This window comes from Mastomys coucha, unplaced genomic scaffold, assembly GCF_008632895.1.
Source record: "Mastomys coucha isolate ucsf_1 unplaced genomic scaffold, UCSF_Mcou_1 pScaffold11, whole genome shotgun sequence".
NCBI classification, from domain to species: Eukaryota; Metazoa; Chordata; class Mammalia; order Rodentia; family Muridae; genus Mastomys; species Mastomys coucha.
This window is the reverse complement of record NW_022196893.1, coordinates 6,977,294-6,996,472: the sequence shown is the minus strand read 5'-3', so window position 1 is coordinate 6,996,472 and position 19,179 is coordinate 6,977,294. Positions and strand designations below refer to the sequence as shown.

The following is a 19,179-nucleotide window of genomic DNA, read 5'->3' as shown; positions in this document are numbered from 1 at the left end:
CAGAGCCATGAAATCTGGGCAGTGAGGCAGACAAAAGCTGAGCTCCATGGTGAGGGACCAGGCTCCTCATCAAACAAAGATGGAAAGACAGGGTGTCTGCCAAGGCCATCCTCTTACCTGTAGGCCCTTCTCCATTTCCAACCATAAGATCTTGGGGCTGGAGAGATGACTTGGCAGGTCAGAGCACTTGTTCTTGCGAAAGACTTGGGTTCAAGACAAGGTAGATAGCTTCCGAAGAAGAACCTCTGAATCTGACTTCTAGTGTGCACAGGCTACATGACATGTGTACACACACACACACACACACACACACACACACACACACACACAGAGTTTTCTTGTAAGCTTGTATCTCAGCTTGCCTAGATACAACTTAGTAAAAAGTCACATTTTAAGAGGGAGTATTTAGAAGATTGTGTTTTCACCAAGTTTGGAAACTAATATTGCCTGAAACCCACCCATGCCAAAGGCTGGCTAGTCCCACAGATGGCAGGAGCAAGGGGGCTGAGGGACTCAAAGGCCAAATGGGACTGATACCTGGATTCTGTGGCTGTGGCTGCTGCCAACCTTACTCCTGTGGCATTTTCATGGCTGTGACCTGACCTGCCATAGCATAATGATGGGCACTTTATGCCAGTTTATAATTATATGAACTTGAGGAGCCAGCTGAGGGTCTTGGGCGTGGACAGGAGTATGGCAGGAGTGTGGCAGGAGACTAAAAGGCTAGAGACACCCTGTGGAGGTAATCCCTACCCCTCACTGTTACCCAGCACAGAGGACCTAAGGTGCCCATGGCTTGCAGTGGTCCACGTGTTCACTTGCCTCCTTCTGCTCATTTGGTCATCCTGTCTAGGAGGCAGGCAGTTGCTAACAGTATGCTGGCGACCTCTGTGGTGGCTGGACCAGGGCAGCTGTTGGCTACGTCTTGGTGATGGTAGCAGTGCAGGGGTAGACTACTGGATCCTGCTAGGAGCTGCATGTCATGTTGGGTGGCATTGGAAGCGATGACAAGAAGACAATAGAAGAAGATGATAGAAGAGCAGGGTCAGGAAGCCTTGTGAGGATGGCATGAAGGATGGTAAAGTTATGTCCTGAGCCACAGGGTCAGTGGGTGCTGGGATGCCACAGAGCCAGCCAGCCAGAACATGCCAAGTACAGTCTGGCTGGAGAGGCAAAGGCTGGGACACGGGAGCATCTTGAGCCTAGGATGGTGAAGTGACCAAGTAGCACACTTGAAAAGACATGAGGGAAGGGGCGCACTGCTGGTTGGGGCAAAGCTGAAGGTTGTAGGTCTAGACTCTGTGTCAGCTGCGGGGAGTGGATAGGAGGCTGAGGCTTCAGTGTGACGGACAGGCTCCGTGCAGGTACAACCTGCAGGCCATGCATATGCTCTCAGGTAGCAGAGGCCCTGGACTGTGGCGCTAGCTGTGCATACATACTTGGCTGTTATCTGGTGTTTGGGTAGTCTGGCTGGACTTTATTGGTTAAGAAGCTCTTGTTGGCTGTGTAGAAGGGGAGGGGCAGTGTGGTGCATGGCCTGGAGCATGCGCTTTGGACACCACTGCCCTGGACATTGATCTGCAGAAGCCCCGCCTCTGGCTAGCAAGCCCTGCCCCACACCTCCCAGCTCCTCCTTTAGGCTGCAGTGCTGGCCCTGGGCAGTGCGGTGCTGTGCAGTCCTGGACACAGTGGCTGCAGCACACCGTCCTCAGCCCCTGGGTGAAGACATGGACCCCTCGAGAGCCATCCAGCATGAGATCAGCTCCCTCAAAGGTACAGTCTGGAGGAGCCTGGCTCTAGGAAGTCCAGTGACCTCTGGCTGGGTGCAACAACTCACGGGAGACTGTCAGGGTCAGCTGTCTACCTGGTAACATTGAAATGTGCAGAGCTGGAGATGGAGGACCCTAGGTTCATGCCCTTCCAGGTTTCCTCCTAGGGTTGGGTGAGTGGAGCTCCAGTAGCTGCCCTGCAGCCCTGCAGCCCTGCAGTGAGTGCTGCAGCAGCCGCATCAGTAGGAGGACGGGAGGGGGGTTGGCCCTGGAGCAGTCAGCACTCCTCCGCCTGGGCCAGATGCCTCAGAGATTGGTGTATGAGGGGGTAGTGTAGGCCTGTGGGGAGCTTCATGCCCAAGGCACTAGGCGCCAGACGGGCTGGCCCTGGGAAAGGCCACACTGTCGCTCTTTGTCCAGGGTTGGGGGGCTCGGGACTGCCCAAGGGCGCTGTCTGGTTACCCTGGAAACCTGAAGGGGCCATCCAGGGAGTGCTGCTGGTCTTTCTCAGTGCTGAATCAGCAACTTCTCAGTGTTTCTGCAAGGTAGAACAGGGCACAGAGAGTTCTCCTAAGCCCAGGGACCCTAAAGACCAGCAGCCCCAGACCAGGGTTGTGTGTGTGCCTGAGCACGTGGGGCAGATGTGGGAGGACATGTTGTTCTAGGCTCCTCCCTGTGGCTCTCACGCTCGCAGGTGCTCTGGCTGGTGGGAGGGAGGAGATTCCCAACGCGCTTCTGGTGCTGGGAGCTACTGCCCTCTCCTGCCTAAAGGTGGGATAGGGACGATGGCTGGGTTGACTCAGTTACTGTAAGGGCACCCACGAGGGACTGGGCAGAAGAGACTTCAGGTCAAAGGGCGCAGGGGGCTTTGGATGTGGCTGGAGATCATTTTGGGGATGGTGGTGAGCTATGTATTGGCTTCATGGGTTGGGGATTAGAGATTTGATGGGATTAGGTTAGGAAATCACGTCAGGAAGATAGGAACACTGGGCGGGGATGGGGTGAGTACAGGTTACGGTGGAGAAATGTCTGAGGGACAGGCCAAGAAAGTCGGAACTTGTTTGCTCTTAGAACTGGGTTGGTACTGGTCCTATAACTAAAACACTGGTGCCTTCGGTACTGCAGGGAAGGGGGTGTGGTGGCTGTACACTCTTGGCCCTACAGACCCAACTTAGTGCTGCCCTGCACTTCCAAGGCTGGGCTTCGAGGGCTTGGCCCCCTTCCTGCCTAGGTCTGGCTAGGGGCGTGGCACAGGGAGAGCCCTGCCGCAGTGAGCTGGCTGAGCTGGCCTCAGGGAAGGCTTTGGGAACTGTTGGCTGAGCCTTCGGAGTTTCCACCCGCCACCGGTCTGTGTCTGTATGTTTGGAGTCTGCTGGGGCGCCATGGTGACAGGCCATAAACCCGCCCCACGCACTGCTTTGTTGGCTGCCCGCCTGCCGCTGGCCGGCACCTCCCACCGCAGGATCCCCCGCCTCCGCCCTATTTATAATCAGTTCCTGGGTTTGCAGTGCTTGGTGGGAATGGGTGTGTCCACTCAGGGAGAGCCTTAATGGCATGGGGGTTTATGTGGCACAACAGGGAGAGTTGGGGGATTGGGTGGTGGCACCCAGCACAGGCTACATGTGTGTGGGACCCTCAGTTGTGAGGACCCGGCAGAGCTGGCAGCTGGGCTAGGCAGCCCTTCGGGCATGAGATCATTCCTCTTCCTTTCATTTCAGTCCCTGACGGTGTCCTCGTGTCCTCTCCACAGCACCTGCCCCTCTGGCCACAAGTAGACACTCAGGCTGCCTGGGGGTAGGGAATTTTTGGATGTCAGGGCCACCAAGCCTGGGGTGTCAGGGACTTGGTGACTTTGATTCCCTATGGCAGCTGGGAGTCCCTGGCCTCTAACAGCTGCACTGAAGGTGTGGGAGGAAAGAGGCCTCACCCAGAGCCCTCCACCCTGAGCTCTCTTCAGAGGTCTAGGACTGGAAAGTAGCTTTGTTTCTGGGCCCACCTTAAACTAGCCTGGCACGAAAGTGTTAGGTTCCACGGTCATCTGGTGAGAGGGGGACTATACTGTCCTTTTCCTTTTCTGATGGACGGTGGCAGTGGTGGCTGCAGCCAGCTGTCTCTGCGTCCTGGCTGCTCCCCCTGCTCTTCTCCTTCAGGTCTCTCACCCACCACACCCCAGATTCCTCTCCATACCCTAATCTTCATCCCCTTGATTCTTTTAGTTTTCTAGTTTGGGCAACTCCTCCTTTTAGATAACTATGGTCAGATGACACCCCACCTCACCCCGAGATCACAGTGAGGGGGTGCTGTCCTTACGATGAAGATGACCCTCCTGCTCTCTCTGTTCCCTGTTTTCTTCCCATCTGTTATCTTCTGGGGGGGGGGGTGTTGATCCATATTACACTTCCTCCTGCCCTTACACAGCCTTGAGAACCTTGAACAAGTGTTTCAGAAACAGATGTCATTTCTGACATCTGAGCTATGTGGCCAGGGTGGGGAGGGGCAGTTTATTGGTGCCCCCCACTCTTCAAGGGGCCCCGCCAGTAGTGGGTAGGAGGGGCCGGCCCTGCTGCTGAGTCAGAGGGGGCCGGCCCAGGCGTCCTGGAGGGCGGGCAGGCGGGAGGCTCAGACAGGCAGCCTTGCCGGCGCAGGAATTCACAGAGCAAGGCTCTGGAGCCACACTGCCCCTGAGCCTGAGCCCTTGTGCTTAGAGCCGGAGCCTGCCTACCTACTTGCCAGTGGCCCCTGCTGCATCTTGTGCCAAAGGAGCTTCATCAGCCTCCTGGCTGTGCCCCACCTGCTGTCCTCACCCTGTGTTGACCGGCAGGCTTCCAGCAGCCATGGTGGCTGGCATGCTCATGCCGCTGGACCAGCTACGGGCCATCTATGAGGTGCTCTTTCGTGAGGGGGTGATGGTTGCTAAGAAGGACCGGCGACCCCGCAGCCTGCATCCCCACGTGCCTGGCGTCACCAATCTACAGGTCATGCGTGCCATGGCCTCACTGAAAGCTCGGGGCCTGGTGCGGGAGACCTTTGCCTGGTGCCACTTCTACTGGTACCTGACCAACGAGGGCATTGACCACCTACGCCAGTATCTACACCTGCCACCGGAGATCGTACCTGCCTCTCTGCAGCGTGTGCGCCGCCCTGTCGCTATGGTGATGCCTGCACGTCGTCGCTCCCCCCATGTGCAGACCATGCAAGGTCCCCTAGGCTGCCCACCAAAGAGGGGGCCTCTGCCAGCTGAGGACTCTGCCCGTGAGGAGCGGCAGGTCTATCGCAGGAAGGAGCGTGAGGAGGGGGCACCTGAAACCCCTGTGGTGTCTGCCACCACCGTGGGGACCCTGACCAGGCCAGGCCCGGAGCCCACCCCAGCCACAGGTCAGCTGCATTTTGGCTCCAGGCCATGAGGGATGGGAAGTGACTGTAGGTGCTTTTGGTGCTGGGGCTTAGGTCTGGTGGGCTCTGGTGGGCAGCACATTGTGTGTATGGGGTCTGTTCATATCAGCAGGTGGCGCCCTTTCTGCCCGAGGGTGCTGGGTGTTCTAGCCAATGAACCCACGTGGCTTGTGCTCCTCCGGGCAAATCCTGGTGAGGGCGGGGCCTGTACGCCCCAAGACTGGCAGGACCAGCTGTTGGCATAGTCCTGTTTGTACCCCTCTCAGGCACTGTCCTTGTTCTTGCCCAACTCCCCTCCCCAACCTAGTGGCCTTTGGAGGTCCCTCTTTTCAGAAGTGGGCGTGTATAGAAGATCCCCTGGCATGGGACTGGCTCAGACAAACTGCTTGTCCATTGAGGCTTGAGTCTGTCTTCCCCTATGGCCAAGTGGCTCAGATTCTGTATTACATGAGCAGTACTGAGGGCCCCCATGACTGAGTGCTTGGTTTGCTGGGAGTTGGCCATGATCTGGAGGTGGAATGGCACTAGGTGAGATGGGAAGAAGGGCACAGCTCAGGAGCATTGCCTAGGAGGGCAGAGGCCAGGGCATGGGGATGCTGACCCAGTGCACGGTCTGGGTGAGGGTTTGTTCCACCCCGCCCCCCCCCCAGTTGGGAACCAGGTCTTAGAGGATGGGACAACAACCCATTAGTCCAGGAACTTCCAAAAGTACTCCCTCTATCCTTAAGCCCTTATAGCATCAGGGCATGGCTAGGCTTATGTGCTCTCTGCATGATGCCTGTGCAGGCTCTCCTGAGGCACACTGTCCTTAATGCCCGCTGAGGGCATCCGATGACCTCCAGCATTATCCGTGTATTACAGGCACCAGAATGGCCTGGCATCTGTTTGCCTCTCTCTTTGTGCCTTAGTATGTGGGCAGGGGCTTATTCTCTGGGAGTGGGGGAGGGAGTCTCAAGTCAGGATAGACCCTACATTGGGCACAGCTGCCTGAGCAGAAGCCTCAGTCTTGGTCTTGCTGGGTTGGATGTCTGTGGCTTATTGTAGTGATGACTGTAGCTGGAAGGGGCAGGGAATTTGAATGGCCTCTGGGCTCTCTCCATGGCCTTAGGCAAGGAGGTGGCCTCTCCAGCTTCCCTGTAACCATGGCTATGTCTCAGTTCTTTTGGGTGTGGTGAGTAGGAGGGGAGCCCTCCCCTGCTTTTCTTGCTTTGCTTCCTTGTCTGTGTCCGGACTGGGCCAGCAGTTGGCAGCGGGACTAGGAGGGGGTTCTGGGTGTGGCTGTAGTGGGCAGGGGGGGGGCAACCTCCCTCCTCTGTCTCTGATGGCGGTGACTCAGTCTTCCCAGCCACAACCGCTTGTGGCAATTCAGAGTTTCCAACAGGAAATAAGCTGCAGCTTCAGACTGAGTCAGGCCCCAGGCGGATTTGCCCCCCACACCCTCAGGACTGAGCTTCGGGCATTAGATGCTGGGTGTGGCTGGTGGCAGGGGCATTATGGCTGGCTCCACATACAGGCTGGGGCAGATCCGATGCCACCTAAAACCATTGGCTCCTTTGGGTTAAAAATAAGCGAGCAAGCTGGGTGGTAGTGACTGCTCACACCTTTAATCCCAGCACTCATGAGGCAGAGGCAGGCAGATCTTTGAGTCTGAGGCCAGCCTGGTCTACAGAGAGAGTTTTAGGACAGCTAAACAGAGAAGGCTAAGGCTACACAGAGAAACCCTGTCTAAAAAGAAAAAAAAAAAGCCAGCAGTGAGCCAACAAGATTGTCACTTTCTCTAGCACGGCCCTTCCAGGGGGTTATACATAGGTCTGTGCTGCAGTGCTGGCTACCAGCATGGTCCCAGTTAGATGGGCTACCTCTGTCCATAAACCCTGGCCAGGGAATGAATGGGGAATACCCCTCCCCTCATCCACAGAATGAATGGGGAATACCCCTCCCCTCATCCACAGAATGAATGGGGAATACCCCTCCCCTCGTCCACAATCAGTACACTTATGTGGAGGGTGTCATATCTTGCGGTTTCAGATGAGGTGAGGAGAGAGAGTGTGTGGTAGGAGGTGGCTTTAGGAGCAATCAGAGAGCTCAACCTGAGAGTCAAGAAGTTGGTCAACTAAGAGAGTTACCATGAGGAGGGAGGCGCCCAGAGATTTCCTTGTGTTATAAAGTTGCTGGAGTGGTTTGTGTATGTGAGTTTCATTTTAACTCCAAAAGATCGTATCTTGCCTGGCTCAGAATTCAGAACAGGACCAGAAGTGTCTGAGCACTCAGAGGCGTGTGCTCTCAGAGGGTTGTCATGTAACAGTCCCCACGTGGACATCAGTTCTCCCGTCTTCATGCCAACATGTGGCTAATGCACCCTGACTTTCCCATGGTCATCCACTGTGTGGCATGCATAGGGGCTGCAGCGCTGCCCCGCCTTCCCCCACCCACTGCAGCGCTGCCCTACCCTCCTCTGCTCACGGCTCAGGTGGCCATGGCTCTTGGGAGGTGCTCATTGGTGCTAGGATGCAGGAAGGCATCTGAAGAACTCTGGAAGGTTTTTACCCAGGTTGTGGACAAATAAGGTTTGCGTTTCCCAGGTTACATACAGTTGGATGGGAGGAAGTGTGGACCGTCAGGAGATGTCATGTTTGCTCAGTCTAGAGGACTGAGATAGTTGAAGGGGACTTGGGTAAGGGAGGGGGAGAGCTTTGGGGGCTGAGGGAATGTGTATGTCAAGAAGGAGTAGACAGGGGCCAGCAAGATGGCTCTGCAAATAAAGGTGCTTGCTGTTAAGTCTGAGGAGCTGGATTTGATCCCTGGACCTGCAAGGTGAAAAGAAGCAATTGACTCCCTTTAGTTGTCCTCTGTGGCCTCTCTCTACCTTCATGCTATGGCACACACACACCATCTAAATAAATAATATAACATAACTAAAAAGGGGAAAAGTTAAGTGGAGGAACTCAGGGGCAAGGCGTGTGAGTCAGTAGCTGTGTGCTTGCCCAGAGTGGTCAAGAAACCAATTTGAGGCCTAGTATCATCAAAATGGTATGTGTTTGTGCATGTGTACACACGAACACATGCACACATGTGGCTACATGGAATTCCATGGATGTTTGACATGTGAGTGAGGGGGTGGCAGGGCTCGCCTGGCAGGGAGAGGAGATGGGGGGAAGTAGATGCTATGGGGTGAGTTGGGCTGTGCCTGGCAGGCAGAGTGGGGAAGGCCAGTGGCCTGAAACTCCAGAGCTTAGGGACTAAGGCAGGCCTTTGCTCTGCACCCCCAGATTGGTCTGCCCAGGCTACCCACTGATGCCAGTCACCAGGCTTGGGTTCTGTTGGTCTGGCTGACTGTGGGGACCCTTTAGTCAGTCATGAGGAGGAGTTGCTGCTGGGTGTGGAGGTCAGGGCATGAGCAAGCCCTCCCTTTGCTTCCCACCCCTCCCCTCCTTCCTGCCTTCCCTTCCTCTCTGCTGTTCTGGAAGCAGCAGATCCTGGCCAGCAGCTATGGATAGGTACAGCATGGAGGAGCTGATCCAGCTGGGCCAAGGTAGGGCACAGCGGTAGTGGAGGCTTCAGGTAGAGGTTAGAACTTGGTCTCTAGCTGAGACTTTGGCCGTCTTTGGCAGGGTACAGGTCCATAAGAGGGAGGATGGACTGCGTGTCACCTACTGGTACTTCTCATGACCTCAGACACCCGGACGTAGGGATGGCATGGCCCCTTACAGCCAGCTCAGGGTGTGTGGAATGTGGTGAGGCGTTGCTCAGAGCCAGGGCACTTTGCTCTGGGGGACCAGTTACTGAAGCTGTGGAGACAAGGGCTCTGCTGAGAGAGGCTGTACTGTTCTCTTTGCTGAATCTTGCCTGACTGTCTCTGTCCCTGTTCAATGCCAGTCATCAGGAGTCTCTTTGGCCTGCCCAAGAGGCTTTCAATACCCGACCCCAGTTAGCCCAGTCCCTGGCTGCCCAGAGCTGAGCACCACAGGCTAGTTTATGAGACAGTGGTGGGCCCAGCCTTCTCATGCCCTCCTCTGCCCAGTGTGAACAGGGCACCCCCACATCAGCAGTCAGGGTCCAAGGCTGGTTGGCTATGTTGTGTTGACTTAGTCTAGGCCATATGTGTTGGGGACTCATTTGACTCCGTGGAAGCTCAGGCCAGCTCCTCACTATGATCAGGCCCCAGTTTCCTCATCTGACTAGCGTGCTCACAGCCAAGACTCTATAGGATGTCCTCAAGATTGTAATAGACTGGTGCTTCACGCTGGAGGCGTTAGGGAGTGGAGGGCCTACTTTAGCTCCTCAGCCGTTTGTCAGTGAGGACCCATGAGCCTGGCCCAGTGTGCTCAGGCTCCTGGGAGGAAGGAGATGGGACTGTGTCTCCCCCGCTCCACACAGATGTACACATACACGCAGCTTGTTTCTCAGGAAGCACTGGGGTCCAGGTCAGTATTGCATATGGCGGATGTGTTGTGGGCATGCTTGCTGACTTGTGGATACTGTGCCTCCACAGACTAGGGATGCGGGGAGCCTTGGGATTTCCCCATTCTGAGAAGCCTGGGCTGGGAGGAGCAGCCCAGTGGGTGCAGGTAGGTGAATGCTCATGCAGCTTAGGCCCCAGTTTTGGGTTGCCCGAGTCTCTGACCTGTAGTCTGACCTTGGAGATACAGTCCTGTCTGCCCTGGGGCCAGGTGTTTGTGTCGAGTGACTTGCTCAGAGCTCTCTGGGAGAAAAGGCCCATGTGGCATTTCCTAAGAGCGCCCCAGAAGATGGGCAGGGTATGGGCAGCACCCTCTCTCAAGGGAATATGAGCCTGAGTCCACTTCTGTCTCCATCCATGGTAGATCCTGATGCCAGGCACCTCCTTATTATATATAGTATCACCCATGGGCGCTGGGGGGAGGGGCTGGGGAGGGAGAGCACTAGGGGGCTCAGTGTTGTGGGACCGCCCAGCCAGATGGGACTCCAGTGAGCCTGGGCGCCCTACGTCATGTACTAAGTCTGGACAAGTGACGGGCCTTGCTTGCCCTCCTTGGATATTTATATCCCCCTGGGCCCCCTGCCCACTGCTCCTCTCCCTTCCCCCAACTTCTGCTGACAAGGCTGGAAAGCTGTGCCCTCCTCCGGCCTCACCACTGCCGCTGCAGGCTTGCTGCCTCAGAGGGGCCTGTGACCCTCCCCACGCCCCTCACCCGCTCCCTGTTGGCCCCGTGGGCTCCTGTCGCTGTCCCCAATGAAGATCGTGCCCGGTAGGTGGGGCAGCCCTTCAGAGTCTTTTGGGAACCCAGCTAGGCTGGAGGCCATGACTCCTGTTTTCCTTTGCATACACCCGCCTGCCTAGCCTCACCTGGCCTCTCCCTCAGATCCTGTTCAAGGCCTTACATTGGACTTTGGGGCTTGTGAGGAGCCCACCTATCTTTCAGTATGGTGGGGTCAGTGTGGTGGGGGTCAGTTGTAGGGAGGGCAATGAGGGACAGGGCATTGACATCTGTCCACCCTCTGTGCTTGGTGGCTGTTCCCAGAGGGCACCCTTGGAAGTAGACTGAGCGTTCAGGCTTCCTCCTGATGTGGACAGGGAGTGCTGGTTAGGCTTGACTTGGGAAGGAGGACCCGTGTTGAGTCTGCCCAGGCTAGGCTGGGGGGCTGAGGCTTGGGGAGAAAAGCTACAGGCCCCTCCTCCTGGCGGGTGTGGCTGTGGGTAGGCAAGGGTTAAGGCTCCAGTTAACCTTGAGCGTCGGTGGCTCTGCGTAGAGACAGCTGAGCTGGGCCCTGTGGGGAGTGCGGGTGGGGAGCGGCCAAGAGCCACAAGAGGGAGGAGGCAGGGAGGAGGCTGGGTAAGAGCGCAGTTGGTGCCGAGGGGACTGTACATTGTCCCCCGGCTGAGTGCAGATAGTACAGTAGGGCTGTCTCTGAAGGCAGGGCAGCAGGGGACAGAGTGGGCTTTGGTTCTGGGCCACTCCTTCGCTCACCCTCCATGCAGGGAGGTGCTGTCTGACTTCACAGCAGCTGGTCCCTGGTGAGGACGGCTCTGCCCATCCTGGGTGGCAGCCATGGAGCCGTCGGGCAGCCTGTTTCCCTCCCTGGTAGTCGTGGGTCATGTTGTCACTGTGGCTGCCGTATGGCACTGGCGTAAGGGGCATCGGCAGGCACAGGATGAGCAAGGTAAGCACCCTTGCCTCTGCCACTGTCATGGGCCACCGCCCCTGACAGAAGACTGGGGCGGGGCAGGGGGTGGAGGGTCCGCCTTCCTCCCGCCCCTTGCCTTCTCGGAGCCCTCCTCTTCCTGTTCCTGAGTGAAATACCAGTGTTTGTGAAAGCCGTGTCTGCCTTGTGCCTACTCTGCATTGAAGACTCTGCTACTTCTTGGAGTAGAACTCTGGCTGGTTAGCCTGCATCAGGTCCTGGGTGGGTGAATGGAAAGAGGTGGGGTGAGCTCCAGATCGAAGGCACAGGCCTATGGGAATGCCTGCCTTCCAAGGAAAGGCCTTTCTCTCTTACCACAGCAGTGAGAAACCAGAGTGGCAGGTTCACAGACTGATCTGGGCAGGGCCACAGAGCCTGCCTAGTGACCTCGCTGCCCACGGAGTGTAGGCCGAGTCGCACAAAGGAAGTTTGTCTGAGTGTCCTCCAACATGGCATACCAGAACCAGTTGTGTGGCAAGAAGTTAGGCTATGTTCTGTTCTGCCCTCTCCTCAAAGTCACCAGCCCTTGGGCTATAGTCCGAGGCGGCTGTGCTCACCGCAGGATGGGGTGGAGCTGAAGTGAATGGAGCCTGGGACAGTCCCTGGGGATTGGGCAGTTCTGCACCAGGGCTTCTAGCCAGAGGGACTGCCCTCATGAGATGCACCTCAGACCTGGACTCATCAGTCCAGGAGTGTTTGTGGCCTAGTGCCCTCTAGCGGGCCTGCTAGGTCTTAGCGTCCAGCGGATGAGTGCCAGGACGCGGGGTTTCCAGGCGTGGCTCTAGGTTTCCCAGAAGCCGGTGAGTCAGCTGCAATCCGTGCCATCCAACCGAATGCACAGGCTTAGAGCTTCTTCAGAACCCTCGGAGATGTTTTTCGTTTGGGACCAAGACGCCCTGGGCTCAACTTAGTTTCCTGTCGCCACATGAGGGAAAGAGCTCCCTGTGTCCCCCTTTGGTTCACTAGGTGCCCTGCAGTGCCAGGTGTGGGCGTGGTCGTCCGCAATTCTGTACTCTGCCCATTGCCTCAGCTGATCTGGCTCTTTGGGGCGGGTGACCCTTGCATACCCTGCTGGGAGTGGCACTCCCGTAGACACCAGTCTTAGAGTTACCCGGAGCGTGGGAGGAACCCTGGAAAACTCCGATCACTGGACAGTTCCCAGACCCTTTTGATCTAGAGGGCACCTGCACCCCGGTTCCCTCGTGTTCCCGCGAGCTAGTTTGCTCCCGATGGGCTGGGGCGCGGCTTCCTGGCCCACACTGGGCGGAGCACTTGCAGCAGGGGCAGGTTCTCCGGGTCTGGGTATTGCGTCCGGTGGGCGGGGGCGAACGTGGAAGGCCAAGCCAGGGCCTTCAGCCTTCAACACAGGCACGGCTTCCGTGTCGTCTGCAGCAGCCCAAGGCACTAGGGGCTCCTGGCAATGGCAGGGACGTGGGCGGCGAAGGGCGTCTTCACTTCGCAGAGGGAGGTCCTGCTGGAGCGGCCCTGCTGGCTGGATGGGGGCTGCGAGCAGGTCCGCAGGGGCTACCTCTACGGGCAACTCTGTTGTGTAGGTGGGTGCGGCCGCTCAGGTTGGTGGGCAGGCCTTGAGCTTGTGATGGGGTGTTGCTTGGCCCAGGTACAGCCCCGCCTCTTAAGCTCCGGAAACACCTGGGGAGGAAGACAGAGTTGTCCAGCTCAGGGATAGGTTTTCCTCTGGAGAGGGGGATGGTAAGTGGGCGGGCCAGAGGATTTTCCGAGCTTAGTGCTTTAGCTGTGGGGACGATCCCAGAGCGGTTCCGGCGCTGAGGGTGGGGCTGTGGGCCCTCCCACTTGTGCTGTCCCTGGCGCCTTCTAGGTTCTCTCCCAGAGAGAGACAGACAGAGACAGAGAGAAAGACAGAGGGAAGAGAGAGAGTGTACGTTGAGCAGGGAACGACATTCCTTAGAGGACCATAATTACCTCCTTTTTTCAGGGAGACGTTGCCGAGGGTCAGCTGCCTTCTATAGATGTGCAACACACTATTGGAGTGGGGAGTGTCCCTGGGGGCTGATTGGACAGGTGTCAGAGACCCCGTGAGGTGTGCAGCAGCATTTGAGGGCATGCCTGGGCTCTGCTGGGCCGCCTTGGGGACAGCTACCTATGGGTTTGAGTGAGAAGGATGAGCAGGAGAGGAGACATCTCCAGCCAGTGGCAAGGGACAAGACAGAGTTGGGAGAGATTGAGAGCAGGCGTGTTCAGGGGAAGGAGTGCTAGAGGAGGTGGAAGCCCTGTCCTGGAGCTGAGTCCACTTCCCAGACAGCCTCCTTAGAACGTGATAGTGGCAGAGATGGAGACGCTGGGAAGTAGCTTGGCTGGAGTCTGGCTTAGGGTCCACCTGTGTTTTTGATGTCAGATCCTGTCTCCCCACATTCTAGTGGTTTCTTGGGTTTCTGTGCTCAACTGCTGGCACACTTCCAGAGCCTGTGCCCTCAGCAGAGTGACAGCTCATATCAGCAGTGCAGCCACTGTTGCCGCACCTCCGCCCTTCTAAAGGGTTTATTTCCTCGATGAGGAGGTTGCTGGCCTAGTCTTTGAGAAGCTCCCAGAAAGAACACTGACCAGTGTGGTGTCAGATTTGAGGTTCCTGGCGTCTGGAGTGAGAGGAGTCATCTCTAGTGGGTTGCAGTGGTTGTTGAGCCAGAGGCAAAGGTGGTCATGTGTTGGAGGCTGAGGACACCCTTGGGTGTATGACACCTGGCAGAGAGCTATGTGCTCTCTGGGGTAAAGGCTTCAAGCTATCTCAAGACTTAGTCACTCGCTCCTGCTCTGCCCTACAGAGCTGTGGTGCCCTCTTGTGGCCATTAGGGAAGCAGCAAGGACAACACAGGGCAAACTTTTCCTGGAATCGAGAGGCCCTAGCCTCTGGGGAGGAGGTTGTTCTTGTTCCTCAGCAGTGCACAGCTGGATCACATCAGTGCCTCTGCTGGAAAATTCTTGTGGTCTGGGTGGTACATTTTTTCCTAGAGTGGGTCGGGTTGGTTGGGTAGTTCCAGATGCTGGCCCTAGGTGGCTCCATTTTCTGACCGCAGGGAGTCAGAGAGGCTATGAGTAGCCACGTAGAGTTAGACAGGTGTAGTCCCAGGGGCCCATGCCCTTTGCCCAGGTCCATCACCTTTACAGCCGGTAACAGCTGCTATTCGCCAGCCCTACCCTGCTGCAAACGTCCCCATCCTGCCTCAAGGTACAGCTTCCTTTCTAGTGAGTCACAGCTCCGGGGGCCCCCTCCCCAGGTCTGACTCACTGGCTGTGCCCCCTCGGTGTGCTCTTTGCTGCCCCAGCAACCCTTTCTCCCACCCCAACTGGGGAGGTGTCCCTGCAGCTTGGGCTGGGCTGCCCTGCTGGGGTGAGTCACCACCGAGCTATGAGCTGTTCTTGCCTGAGGTGAGCTTTGCCTGGCTGGGCTGGCTTGGGCTGGGCTGGCTTGGGCTGGACTCTTGGAAATCCTGTGGGAGACCCTGCCAAACCCAGGAGGTCCTTCAGCAAGACCTAAAAGCCTAGCAGCTGTGGGGGCCAGTAGCCAGTAGGTAGGGCATAGTCCCTGTCCGGTACAGGAGTGTGATTTAGGGGACTTCAAGAAGAGAGGCAGCTGGTCCCCACCCCTAGGACTTTACTGTACAGTCAGTCACTCTGCATGGAACTAGGGCGTCTGTATGTACTCTCTAACAGCCCTGTGTGGTAGGGGATCTCTGCTCATTAAGTGTGATAGACGATCCCTCTGGGTGGCCATGGGGATAGTATGTGTTCCCTTGTGATCCTGGGCCAGCCCCCTCCCCCCATCTCTATACCCAGGTTCTACTGCTGTGGGTAGGGTGGGTGAGGAAACCCGGGTTTCCTGTTTCTGGTGGGCTGAGGGTGTGGCCATGGGGGAGGGGCTGCCTTCCTCCTTTCCCCGCAGGGACACTCCCCTCTGAGGGGCGGGCAAGGCGAAGTAAAGCTTGTTGGGTGGGACGGCCTTGCTAGGAGCACAGCAGGCAAGGGAGTGGCCTTCAGAACTTCAGTCTGAGCTGAGCCTCTGCTGAGTTACTGTCCCGGAGCGGCCGGCACCCTCCAGCAGCCTGTGTACCACCGGACGCACTAGGCTGCCTAGACTAGACGGAGCCCAGCACCTGAGAGCCGAGGGACAGGGTGACCAAGGGGCGGGGGCAGCACCATGTCTCAGCACCGGCTCCGTGTGCCCGAGCCCGAAGGCCTGGGTAGCAAGAGAACCAGCTCAGAGGACAACCTCTACCTGGCTGTGCTCAGGGCCTCTGAGGGCAAGAAAGGTAGCTGGCGTTTCTTCTGGGCAGGGCCTTGGTGACAGGAAGAGTTCTTCCTGTATCAGGAAGTCTTGGCACAAAGTGGGGTGGGGCGCTGTTATAAGGGTATGGATTTTGGGGACAGGCTCCAAGATGGGGACCAGTGATCCATGCCCAATACTGATTGGCCCTTGAGCTTTAAGCCAGGGTATCTAGGGCTCTCTGTGTCTCTGAGAAGGCCGGCTGCCCTGTCAGAGAGACTTGACTTTCCCTCCAAAAGCCCTGCTGGCCCCAGCCCTGCCATGCTCTTGCTCAGCCTGGGAGGCAGCATGTGGGGTGGGGCAGGCTAGGACTTGTATGCTGTGGGCTCTGTACATTGGCTGGAGACCTCCTGTCTTAGAAACAGTGGAGGTTTTGAACAGCAGCACCCTGCTGGGCCTGGCTAGACCTGGGTTCCTTGGTCTCTGGTGTCTGTGTGGGGAGGCTTCTTGGTGGACCCCCATCTTTCTGATCTGGGAAAGGCCAGGGATTGCCCCGGTGGAGCCTTGTCAGCCAAGGTTTGCTAACACTGGCCACTGTGTCTGCTGCACCTCTGGAGGGAGGCCTCTCCGGGTTTTTCCCAGGCTGTAGCTAAACTGGTTTTGTCTCCTGCAGATGAACGAGACCGTGTGCAGAAGAAAACTTTCACCAAGTGGGTCAACAAACACCTTATCAAGGTTAGTGGTGCCTGCTTATGAGTTGGGAGGGGTTCCCCAGCCCACGCCCCCCCTTCCCGCTCCCCGGGTGTTCTCACAGGTCCTAAGCTGTCCTTTCATCTCTGAAACCTGTTATTTTCTGTCCTTTTCCTCCCACGCTTACTCCTGTCTCTTTCTTCCTCTTCTTTCTGGTCTCTCGTGGCTCTGCTGTAGCACTGGAGGGCAGAGGTAGGTGCCTGCATGGGCCAGGGGGTGCTCCACGGCTCTGCTTCTCCATACCCACAGTAGTGCCCCGTGCCCGAGTGGCTCTGGGCAATCCTTATCTGTGGCCATCTTGCTTCCTGCTGTTTCCACAGGCTCAGAGGCACATCAGTGACCTGTATGAAGACCTCCGTGATGGCCACAACCTCATCTCCCTGCTGGAAGTCCTCTCAGGAGACAGCCTGGTATGTGTGTCTGTCTCTCTGCCTTCCTTCCTTCCTTCCTTGGGGCCTTCCCCTTCGACCCACTCGGTGTCCAGCTCCGTCTCTCACCTTCTCCAGCCTCCTCCAACCCCAACTGCTCCTTCCGGGCCAGGGCTTTGGCATTATAGCCGAAGGCCAGGCCTCTTGGTGGCCATGACCCCCTCGCTGTTCTCCGCATTTGAGCTCTAACACAGTAACCTCATGCTCTGCTCTGCTTTGGTTTCTCTGCTGCTTGGACTCTGAATCTTGACCTCTGCCCTTTACCCTTTGCCCTGCTCTGGCTGGGCAGCCGAGGGAGCGGGACGTAATCAGGAGTGTGCGCCTGGTGAGTGGTTGTGCCTGCTGACATGGCGGCACCTGGGCTTCCCAAGACTGTGGAACCCACCCAACTCACCTGGGGATTGCAGCCAGTCCAGCCTGGCCCATGTCTGGCTCGTGGGCAGGCAGATGGGTGTGTCAAGCTGCCTGCTGTCCTCCATGCTGCCTATCTGGGGCTGGGCCAGAGACTCACCAGAAGCTGCATTGGGTACCACTGAGGACCCCTCCCTCCCCCACAGTGCCACTGCCCACTGCCTGTGGCTTCCTGGCTATTGTCTCTCCCCCACTCCCTTCCTTCCTTCCCACAGCCAGGGTTGCTGGCTTTCTGAGCCTGCCCCTGGGCTGTTGGTCATCCAGCTACAGAGGGTGAACCTGGGATCGTGGAGGGGCTGTAGATGCACTAGGAGAGACCCTTGGTTTAGTTGACGCTGCTGCTCTGGGGGTAACAGAAGGGTTGGGCCTTGAAGCGACTATTGCCCCATGGACCCTAACTGAGCCTTGACTCCTCTCAGCCCCGAGAGAAAGGGAGGATGCGTTTCCACAAGCTGCAGAATGTTCAGATCGCTCTGGACTATCTCCGACATCGCCAGGTAAATACGGCTGTCTACCTGGCCCCAGGCTCTGGGTCATAAGCCCCATACCTGGCTACCTCCCGGAATGTCGGGTTGTTTGATGGAGCCATCTGTTCTCAGGTGAAGTTAGTGAACATCAGAAATGATGACATTGCTGACGGCAACCCCAAGCTGACCCTTGGCCTGATCTGGACAATCATCCTGCACTTCCAGGTAGGTGGCTGTACTGCTGCCATCCACCTTCGCCTAGGGATTTGGCGGGCCCCACGGCTGGTTGGCTGGCCCTGTTTCTGGCTAGGGTGTGGCCTGGGAGGTGGTGCTCTTTGGCTATCCTGCCAGTCTCAGCCTATGCTAGTTTTGTAGCTCTAGGGTGTAATTCTTTCTGCGAGACCTGCCTCTCCTGTGCCCTCAGGCCCTAGCTAGCTAGGGCCAGTAGAACCTCCTTGCAGAGGAATGCGTTTTCTGCTGGTTGCCTAGGGAAGTTTCTGGAGCTGCAGGGATGCCCTGGTGACTCATCTGTTGCCTGTGCTAGCCTCACAGGAAGCCACAAATCTAAGATCTTGGGCCTAAAAGCCAGACTGGCATGGTAGCTGAGTCACATGGGCTAACAGACAAAAAGGTGGTAGACCCAGTCCTGCCTGCAGTTAGAGGGGGACTTTAACCTGCCCCCTCACCCCAATAACTGGACCAACCTTAAGGGTCTGTAGCTGCTCTTCTCATGTCTGTTGCCTATCTTCTGGGTTACATGTTAGTCTCTGGGTGCTCAGGGTACATTCCAGCCTAGCGCAGCTAAGGGAATCTCTGAGCACCAATTATTTGACAGTAGAAGGTAGGGTCTCTGTTGTCTTCTGTGGAAGCTGCCAACTATGGTAGCCTGGTCTTGAGGTAGAGGTGATAGGCTTTAGCCACAGGAACCCCAGTGTGCCCCAGGTGGTCTGGGAGCCCTGCGTATTACAGTTGCGTCCTGAGCTGCTCTGCTTTAAGGAGCTGGTCAAGGCTTCTGGTGGCTGGACGGCTGGGTGGTCAGGCAGGCCGGGCAGCCACAGCTGAGCTCCCGCCTTTATCTGCTGTGTGTGTGGCAGATCTCAGACATCCAGGTGAGCGGACAGTCAGAGGACATGACAGCAAAGGAGAAGCTGCTGCTGTGGTCACAGCGTATGGTAGAGGGCTACCAAGGCCTGCGTTGTGACAACTTCACCACCAGTTGGCGCGATGGCCGTCTCTTCAATGCTATCATCCACCGACACAAGTATGTGTTCCTGTGGAATGGAGGAAGACTGGAGGTTGGGTGACTTCAACCTGGTGACTTCCAAACAAGTCAGGGCAGAGGGAACAGGGGGAGTACCTTCCACTGTTGGAACCTGATGCCCGCAGGGTGCATGCCAGCAGCTTCCTCTGGGAGGTGCCCAGAGCGGGGCCCTGCCTGTCTCCTGTAAGGCCCTTCAGAAGCACCTCTGCTCTTCCAGCCTGATCATGCCCACATGGACCCTCAAAAGAAGCCTGATGGGCAGGGAGACTATAGGAGCCCAAGTTGATGCTCTCTAACCTGT

General features: G+C 57.1%; 1 protein-coding gene across 18 annotated transcripts in view; it reads left to right on the top strand.

Annotated features, from left to right (window-relative positions):
• Positions 1-19,179, top strand: part of Plec (plectin) — a 62,498-nt gene that overhangs the window by 22,184 nt on the left and 21,135 nt on the right. For 4 of the 18 annotated variants that reach the window (XM_031346939.1, XM_031346949.1, XM_031346929.1 and 1 more), the window contains 6 exons: positions 16,235-16,296; positions 16,489-16,503; positions 16,632-16,721; positions 17,570-17,647; positions 17,750-17,842; positions 18,712-18,878. In XM_031346939.1, coding sequence (XP_031202799.1) covers positions 16,235-16,296; positions 16,489-16,503; positions 16,632-16,721; positions 17,570-17,647; positions 17,750-17,842; positions 18,712-18,878 — 505 coding nt within the window. Of the gene's footprint in view, positions 1-1,577; positions 1,774-4,404; positions 5,145-10,249; positions 10,391-10,970; positions 11,304-12,642; positions 12,878-15,296; positions 15,608-16,234; positions 16,297-16,488; positions 16,504-16,631; positions 16,722-17,569; positions 17,648-17,749; positions 17,843-18,711; positions 18,879-19,179 lie in introns of those variants that run through there. The other 14 variants (XM_031346961.1, XM_031347010.1, XM_031347017.1 and 11 more) reach the window with 13 other exon arrangements.